Here is an 18286-nt window from a genome sequence, read left to right as displayed (position 1 = left end):
CAACAACGTGGCTTTATTGAGATGCATGCAGCGGTCTCGACTGGATGCCAGGGTGAAACTAAGGACAAAAACTAAAAAGAGAACACTGATTGCAATTAGGTCCATTGTCTTCCATTTATATGGTTATTGGGTGGTCTGGTCGCGTCAAAGTTCTCACAGTCAGGATGCCATCTCACTCAGTGCAGCTTCTGCAGCCTCCTCTGGCAACTATCTGCTAACAATGTTCATCTCACTTGTGTGACAAAGCAGCAAGGAGGGTCTGACCGAAGGGGCTATTTCCTTAAACGAAAGCACACTGTTGCTGCAGGGCCTGAGTTTCTGTTCATCCTGTGATGTGTTTCATGTTCTCTACTCATTCACCCATTGAGCTGGTGTGAAAAATGTCAAAGGTTGCATTGTGGAATGAGCTGCCGACACCCTCCAGGCCGTTAGATAACTCCTGAACCTGGCTGGCTCCCAGGTTCATACACAACAGAGTTTTCAACGTGTCTTTATTTATTTTCAGTCATGGGGAGGGGTTTAGAAGCTGCAGCACTCTAATGAGTGTCTGAGTGCACCCGCGTAATGAGTTAAACTGGGACAGAAAGCTTAAAATATAGCTCGATGTGGAGATGAGCACACTAGTGAATTCACATGAATGACAACGGAAGGGTATCACTTTTTTGTGGTGCTTCCACTCTGGAGGGGGTGTGTATCAATCTTTCTGTGTGATAATAGGGTTAGATAGCACTGAGACCTGGCCTCTGGTGGTGACATTGTTGCCGGGCTCAAAGACTATCAGGGGTCCAGCAGCTGAGCTGGAACACTGGTGGGCTCTATTCACACCCAACTCCTAATCTATCTTGAGATAAGGTCTTTCTCCTCAACAAAGCTCCATCTTATTCTAAACTCTCATTACTAAGATTTTTTTTTGCCATTATTGTTTCTCAAAAAGCACAGCTGGCCTCTGCAGTTTCTCAAAGGAATCAAATTATGAGTCCAGCCTTATTTTTTCTTCTTTTGTCCCACGACAAATCCAAAGCCTGTGGTTGGGCATTAGGATCTGAATCTATTGGTGTTTATGACTAACTCGACATACCATACTTCTGCTTAAAAGATAAATCTATCTATCTATCTATCTATCTATCTATCTATCTATCTATCTATCTATCTATCTATCTATCTATCTATCTATCTATCTATCTATCTATCTATCTATCTATCTATCTATCTATCTATCTATCTATCTATCTACTTTTCACTTTTATCTTTGATAATGGGTGGGCATTTTCCCAAGGGCCAAAATGAGCACATGCACCAATAAGTCTATGAAGAGATAAAATTAATCTAGAGAGTCCCAGTCCCAATCTGACCCTTTGGGGAAATGAATTGGCTGCCCCTGTTTTAGAATAGAATAGCCTTTATTGTAGTTGTACATGTACAACGTAATTCAGGGTGCTCCACACCTGTTGTGCACATTTTTAAAATATAAGTGCATGGACAGCAAGAATAAATACCAGACAAGAGCAATATTTCATGCATTATACTGTCCTCAGTGACCACTGGCCTCTCTTCAGGTAAGTCAAAACTGAGCACTCATGGCCATTGATTCAGTAATTTCTCAGCTCTCGTGACAGATCAATGTTGACATTAAAATATATTACAGTTTTTCTCCATTGGTTTGGCTCATTTCTTGAAACAGAAATTACATTCTCAAAATAACATGGACAAACCTCCAAACCTCTTGGCAAATGTTCACAACAGAATGGCATTTCTCATTCATTTTATCAAATGGCAAATGCCTTAGTACATGTCTCAATTGTCTCAGTGCATCTTTGCAAATGATTAAGTACAAGTAGCCTACAGTTATACAGTTAGCCCACATTTAGCACATTTTCCAAATGAATAGATCTTGTAGATCTAAAGTGATTAGTTGATTCTCAGTCTAATGATCATTCCCTCCAAAACATGTCAGCATGATTTCATTGTATAAGTACTCGCATGCACAACCGTCTGTTCAATTGTCAAAATTGGTCAAGAACATAATACCATGAATACCAAATATGAATTTCTTTGAATATTTGATAAATTGATGACAGTCATTGACAGTCAGGTGAAACTAGGTGTCACACACAGGTGTGTTCCATGATTGTGTGCTGCCAAACACAGATATATAGAGCTTGACCAGAGCCAGTCCGATCTCTGAACATGGATAGACAAGGCAAAGCAAACGGACAAGGGGAAGTTCTTCCTTAAGGAAGAGGAGGAAGAAGAAGAAGAAGAGGAGGACTGAGAGGAATAGGTGCTGTGCTGTCCCAAATGAAATTCGGGCCACAATTATAGACCATGTCATAAACCATGGCCTCACAATGGCAGGGGCAGGTCGTCGAGTGCAGCCTAATGTGCCTCGTTCTACAGTCTCCTCCATTATCCAAACCTTTCGCAGGGAAAACAGGTATGTACTCTATGTAATCTATGATGGAATTATATGTTGTATAGGACAGGGCACTGTGCGTGAGGCAAAAAATGTATAACTTACTGTAGAGATTTTGTGTGCATCTGCCTACAGTGGTAGGTCTATACTAGCAGGTGGAGAGGACTAGTGGAATGTTTTGATACTAAATATGACAAGAAATATATTGAACAAATTACTGTAAACTATGGAATTACATAATTTATACAGTTTAGAGAAGTATTCCAGTCACTGTGCAGCGGGAGAATGATTACAGCGAACACTGAATAAGTCCTTGTTTTTTGATTTTGTGTTCATACAATTTACTACTGTAATGTACATTTTCTTTTTACATATGTATAAAACTTTCTTTGCGTGTGAATAAAAAATGGTTATCATTTCCTTGGTAGTGTGAGTGCAATCTGTGATGTCAAACCTTGGAGGCTACTCTTTTCTGTGGTATATTGTTGGTCCTCTGCCATAGTGACAAAACATCTAAACATTTTGTATGGCAGTACTCACACAATGCCAAAGGGATGATGCATTTTGGGGGCACTGACTATTCAGATTAGAAAGAAATGTAGTTTTGACACATGAGTGAACTGTTTTAGGGGAGATATGAGCTTTTGCAGGTGGACCATGTTGTTGTGATCAACCATCCAGGTTTATTTTGACAAAAGCACCAAGAATGATGAGAATGTCCGATCTGTGTCGAGAAATGAGCCAAAGCTATTGAGAAGAATCTTTGCCATTTTGGAGACACTGACTGTTTAAATGAGAAAGGGATTTAGATTGAAGCCTGAGTGAACAGTTTTGGAAGAGATATGAGCTTTTGCAGGTGAGCTATAGTGTTGTGCTAAACTGTAAGAGTGTTTTGCCAAATGATCTTAGAGTTTTGAGAATGTAATTTCTGTTTAAAGAAATGAGCCAAACCAATGGAGAAAAACTGTAATAAAAATCTTCAACCACTTTTTTTAAAATATTTTTTTTATTTTGGTGTTACAGAGTTAACGTTTAGAAATCTACTACAGGCAGTAGGACAAACACCTGTATCCAGTCAGTGGAACAACAGAGATGAGGTAAAAAGGCTACAAGTTACAAGTCACACAACACCATTTCAAAACATGTATTTCCGCAAATATATACTTTTAATTACTAATATGTACATAGCATAAAATAAATAATTATAAAAAAACATCAGCTTTTAGAAATTCATAAAAACACAAGAACTAGTTTGTACAAAACTTTGGATTTAAAGACTTAACAAAAACAAATTAGAACGAACCAAATTATCCATACAGGCGATCACTCACAGAAAAAGTGTACTGTAACAGCTCTTTTAGTATGAATGCTGGTTGCTGCGTAGTTTGCTAAAAATGATCTAAAATGTGAAACTGGTTATGGCTGTTTTATTGATATTTTCAGTCGTGACGTCATTGAATCCTGGGTGGTTTTGAACTAAACGCGCACGCCTGAGACGTAGCATTACATTAGCTGTAAACATTAATGAGAAACTCTACACACTCCTCCACAGTGGAGGCAATCAGTGAAACGCACTTTTCATAAACTTTATGTAACTTTCTGTCTCAGCTTTCAGTAGTTTTATATTTTCCACATAAGTAAAAAAAGAATTTTTATTTTGTATTTCTTCTCAAATTAAGAGAGCACAACGTGTTTCATCTTTGCCCTGATGTTTTAGCATGACTACAAGGTAACAGATGACTAAAATAACATATTAAACTCTATTCTGGTCTATTTGGTTAAACTGTATGCAAAAATTAGTAAAACTTCACATTTTTTTTTAACCCAAACTACTTATAATAGATTTCTTTCACAGAAAGAATCAATACATGCCAAGAATACACATATTAAACAGACAGACAGACGAGGACAAACTGTGTGTAAGGACCTAAACACGTACACATATTATCGTAGCAGCATTAAAACAAAGGAAGTATTGATAGTTTCAGTGATGCTGCTTGTTGTTTAGTTTGGGAACAAAAAGCCACGGCTGAGGATGATCGCATACACACGTTTTGGTCATCACATTACAGCGACTGCAAATTACACTGCAATATTGAGAGCTTATAAAATACAGCTTTGTCTGCTTTCTTTTTTTGCTTTTCTTAAATTACCATATGTGCTGTGTTTACCAGGGAGTACGCTTCTATTTGATTAAATATCAAAGGAAAGGAATATTATATGTGTATATGGGAATACACCTTTAATAAATAACAGCTTTCTCCACACCGAGTCACGTGGCACATCACTAATACTGTTAAGAATAAGGAGAACATGCTTCATATTCATCAATGGTACTGACTATCACAGCCTCAATCGGTGGATGGGGAGGCTCTTTTCTGGTCTTTGGTCATAACTCTTGATGGGTTTTTTTTGATCCAGGTGTTCTCTGGCCTTTCAGGACATGTGCAGACTGCGTGCTATATTCTCGTTTTGCCGACGCTTGTTGGATGTGGCTTCCTTTCTACTCGCGAATAAAATTAGTGGTTTAAAGCAGATATTAACTGGTTAGCTTAAGAGATTGAGAATGTAAACACATCACAGCAAACAACTACATTCACTCAGGTGCAAGTGCATTCTTACCCAAACATCAGTAACATATAACACTTTGTAAAAGAAACACTCACGCACACAATGATCGTGTTAGTGTTCAAAAATACGCAAATAAAGTAGTCATGTCGAGGAGGAGAAAACATGGTGTTGAGTGTCTGATCATGTGACCTGCTCACAACTCTTGTTACCTTTCACTGCAAAAACAAGCGATGATTAAACATTGAAGGAAACGTTCACTTTCAACGAAATGCCTTTTTTTAATGGTTTTTTTTTTTTGCCTTGCAGATTTGAAAGCATTGGCAGTGCTGGACTATTCTTGATTAAAATTAACTACACTGGGAAAAAATCACCAATATGGTGTTTGTCAAGTTCTCCTTTCCTACATCAGGACACCTTTTTCATGCTCGGTGCGGATATCAACATTATTGCCATCATCACAACTATCCATCCATCAGGGTGATGTTCGTGGACTTTGACACCTACTCAGCTGTTTCAGTTAATTTAGGCAGAGACTCACTCTTTGTAGCATCAAAACAAAAACACGAGGCAGTTGTGTTTTTGTCCGCGCACATGTCACAGAGCTTTACAGTCTCTCTGGTCTTGCAGGTGGGAATCTGCATTTGTTCTTCAACCCAGTGAAGTCATTATGTTTTGGTGAGAAAAGACGAAAACCTCTCTATTTGCAGGTGTGCACATCGTACACCCTCACGCACTCTTGACAGCTGACATAGCAGCACCAGTGGAAAATACAGTGACACTTCTCCTTTCTTTTCTCAGTCCTCGTGTTGTGACCTCTGCCGCAGCACAAGAGGTCACAGCCGTCTATGCCGTGGGACGTCAGGTTGCAGATGCGATCCCGAGTGCCAAAGGAGCCGGTCTCAGGATTGGGGTCACAGAAATTGGGTGAACTTTCATAATAAACCAGGTCGCGCTCTGTAGGGGGTTTGAAGTAGTTGTACTTGGGTCTCAGGGTCTCCACCCATCCACGGGACTCCTTATGTTTCTCAACCACCATCTCAGAAGCGCTGTCATACTTGTCCTTCATGTAGTCCCCAACAACTCGGAAGTCAGGCTGAGACCACCAGCATGTCTTGACCTCGCAGCTGCCAGAGAGTCCATGGCACTTACACTTCAGAAACATGTTGTCGTTGAGAGACTACAGATTTAAAAAAAAAAAAAAAGTTTCGTTAATATAACTTTTAAAAGCAGAAGAACTGCTACCACAGACATAGCAAAAACACAAATAAGAGAACTAACCATTCTCCCTGCTTCATTGTTATGGCGGTTCATTGCTGAGCGGGCGTCAGGTCGATTCTCTCTTGCATCAGCAAACTCCCGGGACACCATGCTTCCAAACTCCAAATCCTCACTGCAGCCACCCCACTTCCAGCCCTCACCAGGGGGCCCTTTGTGACGTGTATCACATCCACAGATGTTGGCTGAACCCTCGGCGCAGGCACGGGTCACCGCAAACGCCACTCCCGCCGAGGCAATAGCGTGAACAAAAGCTGACTCTCGAGTGGCTGGAAAGACAAAGACAGACAAGGATCACTTGGATAATGTATCTCTTACATCCTCAGAGTATTTCCAGAATTAAATTTATATTAAATTTCAATAAAAAATAATAAGAAAGATATAGCTTTAATACATAATATATAATATATACAATGTGCAAATTTAATAATATGTAAGATATGCTGGCAGCAAACATCTTCAACCAAACAAAACAAGAAAGCATCAAACAAACTAAGTAGACCTTTACTCCTGTCTGCTGCTTGTATTTGGGTTGTATCTACTATATCGCAACAGTGTGTGGGTTAATTTAACCAGACATCAATCGTCCTGTCTCTAAATAAGGCCAGCAAGGCCTCTGCGTCTCTGTCTGACATAGCTAACTGATGAGTCAGAGGGATCAGGATCTTCCAGAGAGATGAGAGGAAGAGACGGGCCTGACAGGCCTATAATTAAGAGACTCAATTAAGCTTTTGAAAGGTTAGGAAACAGCCTCACACTGAGGGGACAGCTCATAGACACAACATGGAGATGGGTCTTTAGCGAACAGATATACCATTCCAAAAAGGGAAAGACTTTCCTTCTATCCTTTCCTTGTCAGCTGCTTTAACATGAATCATTAAGACGGAGTGGTTGCTTTGAATATATGTACTTGTATGGTCTTGCAAAAACACAAGCAAAGACAAAGAAAGAAAAGAGACGGGATGAAGTGGAAACTTCACTAGTAAACATGAACTGAACACACTAAATATAAAAAAAGAGTAAAAGAAATGGTTTAAGATCAATATTGAAATCTTGCACTGTCTGTGTGAGATGTGTTTGAGTATGTGTTTGATAGAAACAGTGCACGTTTCTGTCTGAAGAAGAAAAAATGATAAAGAAAGAAAGAAAAGAAAAAAAGTAAAGGCATATAAAGCTGAGGGGAGAACGAGCTCCTCCCTTACAGCAGGTTCCAACCAGTTCCAGGACTAAAGGGCATTAGAAACAATGATGCAAGAGAAAAGGTCTACTGGCATCCCTCACCACCCATTTCATTACCACTACTGTATACACACAAGGTTACTAATGTTCAAATACATTTGAACTAATGCTCTCCTTCCTCAAATCCCACTTTGTGAATCCAACACGTTTCTTTTTATTTGGTGTTGTTTCATTTTCGTGAAAAGTCAAAGTAGCCAAAGACTGCGCCATGAAGGAACTGTCTACAGTGATTAATTACACATCACCATGCTTCATCTAAAGCTGACTGAGCATGACCTTTGTGTTTTCAGTTTGAGTGAATATCTAAGGTGTTTGGCTTACATTACATCTGAAGTGACTTAGAAAACAGATTTAATTTCAAATGCCAAAAAAGGATTTTGGAACTAACATTTGTGTCTGAAAATATCTTTGAACATACTTCTGTGCTACTAAAAAAAGCGCACAGTCATCAGCATAGATATTCTGTGAACTTAATTATGTGAGTGGAGTGAAATGTTGTGTGAAATAGTCAGTGGAGAAGGATTGAAGCACACGAAAATTATCCTGGCATTTCTGTGTGAAATAATAGATTTCTTATATAGTGTCTACAATTTTTCACAAGCTGCTTTACAAGATCTTCACAAAGCCTGGTGTTATCAAATGAAAATGCATTCAAGAAAATGGAAATATCTCAAAAATTTTGAAGAGCTTTGCTGAAAATTTCCCCCATTTGCCCCACCTGCAAGCTTCTGATTCATCAGATTACCTTTTTTGTTGATATTGACTATAAACATACAACACCTTTCACAAAATTGTCTTACATTCTGAATTTAGTTTCGATGGTATGGTATCACGGTTTGTGTGTGGCCCATTTATACACGACAGTAAAAACTCACTGGAAGGTACTAATGAAAACTTAATCAGAACAATAACCCATTTTTTTAAACGCATGTTTTCATTTGGATTTAAATCCACCTCTGACAGCATTCACTGTACCTGGAAACTCCACCTGTGACATTAGCTCCACTGCTTTTCCTTAGTTTTATGACCAATTTGTGGTATTTCTTCTCAGACAATGCTTTTCCACCAAACTTTGCCAGACTCTGGCAGGCCAAGCGGTCCCTACAACCTGCTGGGGGGTTGAATCCCCTATTGTGTTGCCACTGTCACGCTGTGTTAGTCCCACAATAGCCCCAGATATTTTATATGAAATTTGCCCTGGCTAGTGATTAGTGGGGACCAAGTTAAGTCATAGCAACAGAGAACTATGCATTGGCTGGACCCTGCTTGTCGGCAGACAGGGAAATCCCTATTCAAATGGTTTAATAAAACAATCTAAAGGGCGTGTGAATGGGGAAAAGCACTTTTTCTCCTGCTTAATCTCATGGTTGCGAAGATATTGTGCTCTGAGCAGTGCCCAGCAGGGAGTGGGGCTAAGGTCCCCCCATCAACTCCATTTACCACATCCCTTCTTTCTTTCTTGCACAGAGTTAATGATATACTGGTGAGCCAGCTTCCCTCCCCCAGCATGGAGAGACATACGTCTCATGAAATGCAGGGACCTTTTGGCTCATCCTAAATAGTTACTCTTTCTCATCCTCAGGTCATAGGTCACAACCCACATCCCCTGGCCTTTTCCTGGTTAGTTTAGACGGAACTTAATAATTTAGATCAATTTAGGTATCTGTATTTCCTGGCAAACAAAGCAACCTGGCCAGTGCAAACGTGCCCACAGTGAATGAAGACAAGCTAAAACTACAATAGTGTCAAACTTTTCAGTATTGCTAACAAATTACATAATAGGAATTTCCAGTAAACTTCATTATCTTCAAAAAGAAAAATGACGGTGCATTGACTTCCTGTACGGGTGTTAAGACTTGTGAAACTGTGACTGTCCACTTTTTATAGCAAAGAAACCTAATCCCATCACATGAGTCATAAACTGGAGACTGATTATACCCATATAGCAGTCAGGTTATCTGTAAATACCAAGAATGCCGAAATAGCTCTGGGATCGGCTCTGCAGACTGAGGAACACCTGTGCAGCTTTCTATTACCTTTCATCACAGGCAGATTCCAGTGGTGCATGTTTTGACACTTTAGTTAATGTAAATTAATGAGCACTGACGCAGACATAGCCTGGAGGCAGGGGTGTGGAGAAAAAAAGAGGTTTAGACCATGTGTAAGGAGAGAACATGATATAAGATATGCCTTTTTCTAAAGTAATAATACTCTTAGATGAGTGTTTGTGTGGTCAACTAATGTATGTTCACACTGAGTAAGAGCATTTTTATGTGCATATAATGTAACCCATTAAACTTATCTTCAAAATGCACAACCTGTTCATTTCAATTGATTTTTTAGTTGTAATTCAACTCCATTTACTACATTGCCTTCTTTTTTGTAAAGGCTTTACTCCTTTAGTCCCTCTTAATCCACTTCTTTAAAACAAACTTCTAATGTTCTCAGTGGAGTTGAAGTGGACACAGGCAGTGATGCACTGAACTGACAGTAACTAAGCCTCTGTAGCAAATAAAGGTGCCTACTCTTCCTTTCAAATCTGGCAACAAAAAGGAAGGAGGAAACTGACTAACAAGAATCTGAATTTCAGACAAACTGACACCAGTGAGGACAATGGCCTGGTTGCATGGACAAACACTAGCATCAATCAAATCCAATGAAATGGAAGCTCTCTCCTACTAAGTCCTATCAAAGGCCTGTGAGCCCCTGAGCTAGTCTCCTCAGCCTTTGACAAAGGCACTTAATCCAGCCACTTTGACCTCTCACATTATTAAGGGCCTGAGTGACCTTAATCCAATCAAAATGATTTACTAGAGCCCAGTAGCCGCCTTCTCTTTCCAGTCAGTACCCCTGCAATTTAGGCCTGGGAGGGGATGCAAAGGGAAAGACGTGGTGGCATTTTGCACCACAATAGCAGTGGGATTGAGAACCCCTATCGTTAGCCACCTACTTCAACTCCAGCCTCCTCTATCAACTGGCTCAAGAGTTTATTAAAAGCAATTGCCCTACGTGACCCCCGGCCCCCTTGTGTTTACATCAGTCTTCCGTAAACTAGATGACGAGTTTGGATCACGACCCTCAGCCACTGGGGCCTGCATGCATTCTTGATTTTAACTCATTTCAGAAATCAGGAAGAAGAATTCAACTATCCAATCAAAGTGTGAATCTGATGTTTTGGGAAACAGTCTCATTTGCTTTCCTGCTGGGAGATGGAATAAAGTAAAAAGATCACACTTATGTCTGCACACTAAATATTGCACTAGCCCCTCATTAATTACTAAGAAATATTTCACTCTTTATCATTTTTATTATGATCAACTGCATTAACTATTAAATATACACATATATCATCTTTCTTTCTTTCTTGGTTTTATGGCTAGTTTTCTGGGCAATGGGGATTTCTCTTGCCTGAGCTCACAATTAGACACATGCCTGAAAATTATCACTGCATAAGCTAAAATGTATTTTGGAAAACCTCTATGCTTCAGTTCAGTTCATCTCTTGGGTAAAGTACATCAGAAGAAAATACCAGCAATCACAGGGGATCCCCTCCTAAAGAAAACTCCAACAAGACAGAACTCACTCGACTTAGGCTAATCGTGTACATCGTTGCATGCACGCAGACCCCCGAGACTTGTTCAGTCTAAAGTCTATTTAAACAAGGATTTGAATCAGCATAATGAATGATGCATGCTGGGAGTGCAGCTCTTCTAATGCAAATATAAGACAAAGGGAATATAGAATTGTTAATGGGAGAGTTAATCAGCAGAGAGACATAATAAGTCACTTTTATTGACAGTGGAGTCATCATAAGCTAATAATACTACTTTACTCTGGTCATCTTTTCCTGTCAAAGAAAGGCATAGTTTGGTTTTCTTTCTGCAAAAAGTGTTGCCTTCTTTTTACTGATAAGTGGCATTTCTTCAAGAAAATATCTTTATAGACTTAAGGACTCTACAAATTGTTGTTTTTGACAGAAAAGTAGCAGGAAAGAAAACTCTCTGTGATTTGTAACATTACCTTTATCTAACACTGGACCAAAAATGGCCAGACTGTCATTGATCGTGGTGCAGTTCCAGCGTCGGCCTCTGAACTGGTGCTGACACTCCTGGATGCCAATCTTCACCCCCTCAGCCACACTCGGCATGATTTCCACATAGTTCCGGCAGAAACGCAGCTGCTTGGGCACCAGGCCTGGTATGCTGCCACAAAGGATAGGTTGAGTGCCCAGTGATGAGTACTGGTGGCCGACTGCTAGTGACCTACAAGCAGAAAGGAAGTCATGTTGTCAGTGCATTTGGATAATTATATCTTATCTACCTATCTGTCTGCATCTTTATCTACTGATATAACACCACTCAAGTGGGGGACTAATTTCCCTCCTGGTGCAGGGTAATTTTACGTCTGAGTACGTTTGATTGTGTGTGTTTATTTTTCTGTATCAGATGCTACCATTAAACGTCCATTCTTTATCCCTTCAACTACCCTCTCTGCAGGCACCTGGCCTTTGTGTGTATTGAAATTGCAGCCCTGCAGTCTCAGAAGCAGGCAGTGTTTCTGTTTAAGATGAAAGTCCGTTATGCATCCAGAGGTCTTCATAGACCTTAAGCTGACAACTTGGAAAACTGCACCTTGTTATTAACTGTCCGCACACTTAACAGGCCTTCAGCTTAGGGTAATAAGAGTGCAAACCCTACGCTGAAACTTCAGAGAGTGTATTAAGAGTAACGCTGAACCTCCCCTCCTTTTTTCTTTTGAGGAAGGTATTCTGGGATACAACAAGTGCAAACTTGGTTCACTGATTACATCTCTCTCTCTCTCTCTCTCTCTTGCTCTCTTTGTGCCTGTATTGCTTTCTCTTTGTCTTTATTTTCTGTGTCCTCTCAATTAAGACTTTTAGCAGGTAGTAATCACAGATATTGGATATCCATTTTATGAATGACCCATTTTTAAGAAGGACTTAAAAAGACGCTGCAGGGTGCTTGTATGGCCATGTTTTGGAATTTCCACATTGCACAAAAGGCATACTGATTTATGCCATTTTGTTTAAAGTTGTATATACTTTTCTTAGGATTCTAATCAAGCAGTGCAAAAAGTGTGGGAGGCTGATTTGATTTGTCTTTAGCCTAAAAACAGCAAAGCTCTGGCCCTCAGTGACTTAAAAAACAGATTTCCAAAGCAAATCAAATATTTACTTCTGGCTTATAATTCTTCTCTTCTACCAATATAAAAGCAGTTAACAGGTTTGAATTTGGATTGTGAACTCTCCATTTAAATACATTTGATTATATATATATATATATCTATAAAAATTAATAAATTGGTCGCAGCTTGGTGCAGAAGTCAGCCGGGATAAGCTGGATAGAAGCATGGATGGAAAACAGATGGATGAAAATGACATTTTTTCTTTTAATGCATGAATAACTGGCCTGCAGTAATTGTCTTCTATGGTAAATTATCAAATCAGCACTTTGAGTCTTTCATAATGGCACAGAACAGCCAAATTATTGAATAGCACAGTTCCTGTTATCTTTGGCAAATACCTTTTGGAGTAGCTACAAAGTAGCTTGCTGGCAATCAAGACAAGCCCTTAATTTACATCAACTGTCTATTAAGGACTGAACGCTGGAAGGAGTGTTCAGTTTGTCATCCCCTGGGCGATGCTGGAGTCATAATGGTTAATGTAGATTCTCTATAAATGCAGCTTAAGAGCAGGTGTGCAGTGTTTTGCTTTGCAGTTAGCTCACTATCTGCTGACCTGTTCACTGCTGTTCAAGGACTAATCGCTGATCAAAACAAGATTACCAAATTCCTGACTTTGGCCCTCAGGCAGGGTTTTTTTTAACCTGAAGAAAAGAAAGAGCCTCACAGTCAAATGACCCCACATGTTGACGGTTTCTGATGGCTTTCATCGTACCAACCTTTAATACCTCAATTAGGTTTTACATTCAAAGGTTGATTTTCAGCTCTCTGTAATTATTAAGGATGTCTGCCAGGTGTCAAAGGTGCTCCTGAGCCATGAACTGACCCAATGAGTTACTCCTGTAATTTCTCCCAAGAAAACATGAAAGCAATGAGTCACATTGGTTTCAACAGAATTTCTTGCCTAATTTCTACAGACTAGACCAGTCTAATTCATCATAAATGAGACAGCCAGTAAGTGAGCAATGGCATGCTTCAGAACATATCGCATTTATCTGCTTTTTGTCTGCTACAAACAACAATACATAAGGCAGTTTCCTACTACAATTGACCCCTTTTTACTGGTGAAAGTTCATCAGCCAAAAAGAACTGGTACAGATGTTCGGGTTAGGAGCAGAGCAGTCTTTTTCTAATGGATATGAAGGGAGTTGTCAGTTGTAGTTCTTTCTCTGTCTCTTCTTGAACCTGCATTCAAATATTTTTGGCAAGTGTGCATCTCAACAGCAGGTAATCATGAAGGTCAGTGGCAATATCATCTTGGGAAAACCAGCAACTTTAAGGGTCCTTGTACTCACACCTATGAGGGTCAGCAGAGGTATTTCTGCCCTGTCACTGTCTTGAACTGTACCCCACAAGCTCAATGTGAGTCAGTGTGCTTAGGCTGCTCGGCTCAAGAGTCTCCATGCCTGTCTCTTTGGGGCTTAGTAATCCCTGCCACCTCTTTTCTGTGTTAGGAAATGGCCCGTGAGAGGCGGCGGGGCATGTTTCACCATGGATGATTTATGATTTTTTAAGAAGTTATTGCACAAAAGACTGTGTTGTTGGATACTAATTCCAACAACTATTTTAAAATACCTGCTGTATTATTTAGATTTTAGGTATTTATTGAGTCTTGGCAACTTTAATCTCTTTAATTCTTTCTAAAAAAAAAAAGAAATCCACTGATTTTCTCCTGCTTTGCAAAGATGTTGCACATGTGATGTTTAGTACAACTAATGAGGAAACACAGGATTCACTCATGCTCTTAAGGCTATTGTTTTCAAAGGAGCACCTTAGTGATGACTGTTACAGATAAATGCTTAAGCAAAATATATACGATGTATATGACTTTTTGCCTCAGTACAAAGTTTCCCCCACTCATCTAAGTTTATCCAGTACAGGTTTAATGCATATTTCAGCAAGCCCAAGCAGGGTGCCTTAGAATTACCACTTTACTTGTGGGCCCTGAGGCCTTGGAGCCGACTTTGACATCAAGAGAATATGTTTGGGAAAAGGAATGTGCGGCAAGCTTTCACCTCCAGGTATTTATCTTCTAAGGTGGGGTGGACCAGTGAAGAAGGTGGTGGGGTGGCGGGTGCAGCCAGGCTATGTCATGGCAGGTCGAGAATAGACAGACATGAACCTGTCCTAGTGCAGAGCCGTATCCCCAAGAACGACTGCGGTGCAGGGGTTGAGAGTGATGCAGCTCCCATGGCTGCTTGAAGGCAAGCTTCTGTCAGCAAAACATCGTAAGCTGCTTTTCACAGAAGGTCTAGATCATAGATGGCTGGCATGCTGTTAGCAAACGGAAAGACAATGCAGGCATACTAAGTGCAATCCCAAAGGAACCACATTATTTGACTTGGGATGAGTTGCCATGAGACAGAAAAATCACTCAAGTAATCTTTCAAGTTAAAAAAAAAGTTCAGCATTGTGTCAGGAATGAAAGAACTGAAAAGTGATTTCATGAGTTACTTTTGCACTTAGACATTATTTGTATAGGCGGGAGTGATGCAGCAAAATTTGCTTCCTTTATGTTTACCCCTGTTGTTAGACCCTTCAATCACTGGCACCCTCCAAAATCAAACAATCAACACAGAAGTTAGCTCTGGGCTTGCTGCAGGGTTTCAGCTATGACAAAATGGAAAACTGTTCTTCCATTGTGTCATTCATAACAAGCTCCACAAAAAAAGAAGAAAGAAAACTCTTATGAAGGGTGAATTTCAAGGTTTTCCCTGGTTGTGTTTGCCAAAGTACCAAGAAAAAAAAAAAAAGCAAAACCTTATCTTGCACTGGCATCAAATAAATAAAGTAAACCAAACATTAAAAGAAAATTAATAAAAATGTAGTTTGTCCAGCCCCCCCACCTCATCTCTCCATCCCAAGGGCCCACTTTTATATCTGGATTTCCTTCCAGCTGAGCATGTAATTAGTTTCTCATCAGTCTTACCACCAGGGGACCCATTAAGAAAAGTAGATTAAGCGTCCTCCAAATATTGAATGATTTATTAGAAATCAGGCAGAAATATATATATATATATATATATATATATATATATATATATATATATATATATATATATATATATATATATATAAGTGCTTTGATAACAGCTAAGACTGATGGATGAAGCTGAAATATTACAAAAGAGCACAACATACCAAAATACGATTATCCTGTAGTTTTTTTTTAAACTAATTACACTATCATAATTTTAACGCAGCTCTGCTCTGCTTCATTAATGTCAACGTCACGCATTGGTTCTTTTTGGCATTTACATGGCAGAAAGACTGAAAAAACGAAGTCGGGAGGTAAGTGCAAAAATGACAACACATGGCAACATACAATGACAACATCACCATCACCACGCACACGCACACACACACACACACACTGGACGCACAAGCACACATAGACACACGCTTGCAAGCACATAAAGTTTGCACCTGCTGCATTCTGGAGATCAAAATTGCTCCCGATTTGCAAAGTTGCACGTTTCATTCATCTCTTGCGTTTACAATTCAGCCCATCCTTTCGCATGTATACTTTCGGTTTCCATGGGTTACTAAATGTCATTTTAATGACCTGATTAGAAAGTCACACTGTGCGTGTCTTATAATATTATAAAAAGTAACGTTAAAAGATCACCGTCACCACACCTTAAAGCTCTGCAGCTGACAGACAAGCAGTCACAACTATAACAACTCAAAATTACAGGTCATCCACAATCCCCGCGTGTTTTTTAATGTGTCACTATTTGTCCGGGAAATAATGAAAATTAAACTTACCACCAGATAGGATAGCTTGCCATGACATGCGTAAGCCCACAGAGCAACAGGAAACATCCAAGGTATATCATCCTTAAAGTTTCGTACAACATCTCAAGCAGAATGCCTACATGCGCACTCATCCGCGTACGGATTTTAACCGAAGTGCTAAGAAAAAAAAAAGAAAAACAAAAGACGAAAACGAAGCTGCACTGGCAATTTTTTTTATTTCTCTTCTCCAAAAGAAAAAAAAAGAAAGAAGAAAAAAATCAGAGGCAACTCTCTCTTTCGCGAGTGCTCGTGGCAGAACTCTCAGAGCCAAATATTAAAAGTTAAAAGCCGCTTGCATTTTTTTTTTTTTTTTTTTTTTTTTTTTTTTAGGACCCAATCAGCAGGTATTGCCAAAGGGGGAATTCTGATGATATGTTCCCTCTGTTGCCTTGTCAGGCAGCTTGAACTCAAACACCAGAATGAGCTAATTTTAAGATGTGTTTTAGTGCTCACTGAGAATTGCTCGGCATTAGCATGCAGCGTGTGTGTGATATATAATGTTGTTTAAAGGAGAGAGGGAGGGTCTGAAGGTTTTTAAATAGACATCGGAACCCCTGTGGATTGCGTAGCTATAACAACCTGTCCGGATTTCACTCCCTGGCTTGAAGCTTCTAAAATGCAGAAATAAATATGTGTGAATTGCTTCAGACCATAATTAAGCCTCTCCAGTCCTTTATGTGCGCCTCTTTGTCATGAATGTAAAATTAGAGGTTTGGAAGTGCTTCTAACAAGCTGAAGGGTTGGCTTAATTTAACAAATCTGGTCATAATAAAATAATAATAATAATAGCAAAAACATTTTTTATTTAAATTCCCTACAAATAAACAGCTAATATCTTTTTATATAGTTTAAAATCTGAAAAATATATAAAACCTCAGGATTTCTGTCAGCAGCCTATAGTTTCTGAAATTGTAAAATGTGAAAACGATGCTCTAATTTTATTATTTTCTTCATCAGCCGATAAATTAGGCGCACATTGGCGTTTAAAAGCCACTGATTAGCAAAGTTTTCTTTTATTCTCAAAAGGTATTACCTCATCCACTTCTAATGCTACACACTTAAGAATATTACTATCTGTATGATGAGCTGTCAGATTGCCATTCCAACGAAAATATCCGATGAAATTGGCCGCAACACTGACTCTAAAAAGCTGACTGTAGGTTTTTCCCTTCTCAGTGTCAAGTGGCTGTTGATAGCTGATATGAGGTGGACCGGTCCTTTATCTATAGGCAGTGATGCTTGTCGTTGGAGTTAAAAAAGGAAGAAAGGAAAAAGCTGCCTGTTGTGCAATATCAGAGACTGGTGACGCGATACAGAGGGGGGAACAAATTCACTACTTCAAGTTTTAGTTAAGTTCAGTCACTTCAGTGTTTTAGTCAGCACCTGTCGTTGCTATGAAGATGATCGTAACTACGAGAGTAGTGAGTTCAGTTTCAGTAAACATCCACATGATTATTATTGCTTGTTTTTGGAATTTGGGGGGAATTTGTTCAACAACAGGAAAAATTAAAAAACTGGATTAATGTACGGCAGCTTCAGCTGCAGCAGCATCAACACATGCCCAGCCATGGATTGTTTGATAGCTGTGACTACCTTGTACAGAAAATACTCTTGCACAAAGTGAAGGTTTTATTTGCTTTACTGCAGAAATGCAGCTGCTCCATGTGCGTCTTGCACACGTTCTTACGGTCTCCACACCGTCATACTTGGTCTGCTGCAAAATAAGTATACCCGGTGCGTTCATTTTGCCGTTCCCTGGCCGGTTCAGTGACTCGTTAATTGGCTACA

General features: G+C 39.5%; 1 protein-coding gene across 1 annotated transcript; it reads right to left on the bottom strand.

Annotated features, from left to right (window-relative positions):
* Window positions 1-3406: 3406 nt before the first annotated feature.
* On the bottom strand, window positions 3407-17827 carry wnt3a (wingless-type MMTV integration site family, member 3A). The gene is made up of 4 exons (XM_085141664.1): window positions 16469-17827; window positions 11519-11760; window positions 6263-6528; window positions 3407-6161 (listed from the first exon to the last, which is right to left on the bottom strand). Exons 1-4 carry the CDS (start codon window positions 16588-16590, stop codon window positions 5682-5684), a joined length of 1110 nt encoding a protein of 369 aa, XP_084997790.1. The 5' UTR covers window positions 16591-17827; the 3' UTR covers window positions 3407-5681.
* Window positions 17828-18286: the final 459 nt, after the last annotated feature.

This window comes from Neolamprologus multifasciatus, chromosome 18, assembly GCF_963576455.1.
Source record: "Neolamprologus multifasciatus chromosome 18, fNeoMul1.2, whole genome shotgun sequence".
NCBI lineage: Eukaryota > Metazoa > Chordata > Actinopteri > Cichliformes > Cichlidae > Neolamprologus > Neolamprologus multifasciatus.
Note: the sequence above shows the minus strand (reverse complement) of the source record. Positions and strands in the feature narration are given on the sequence as shown.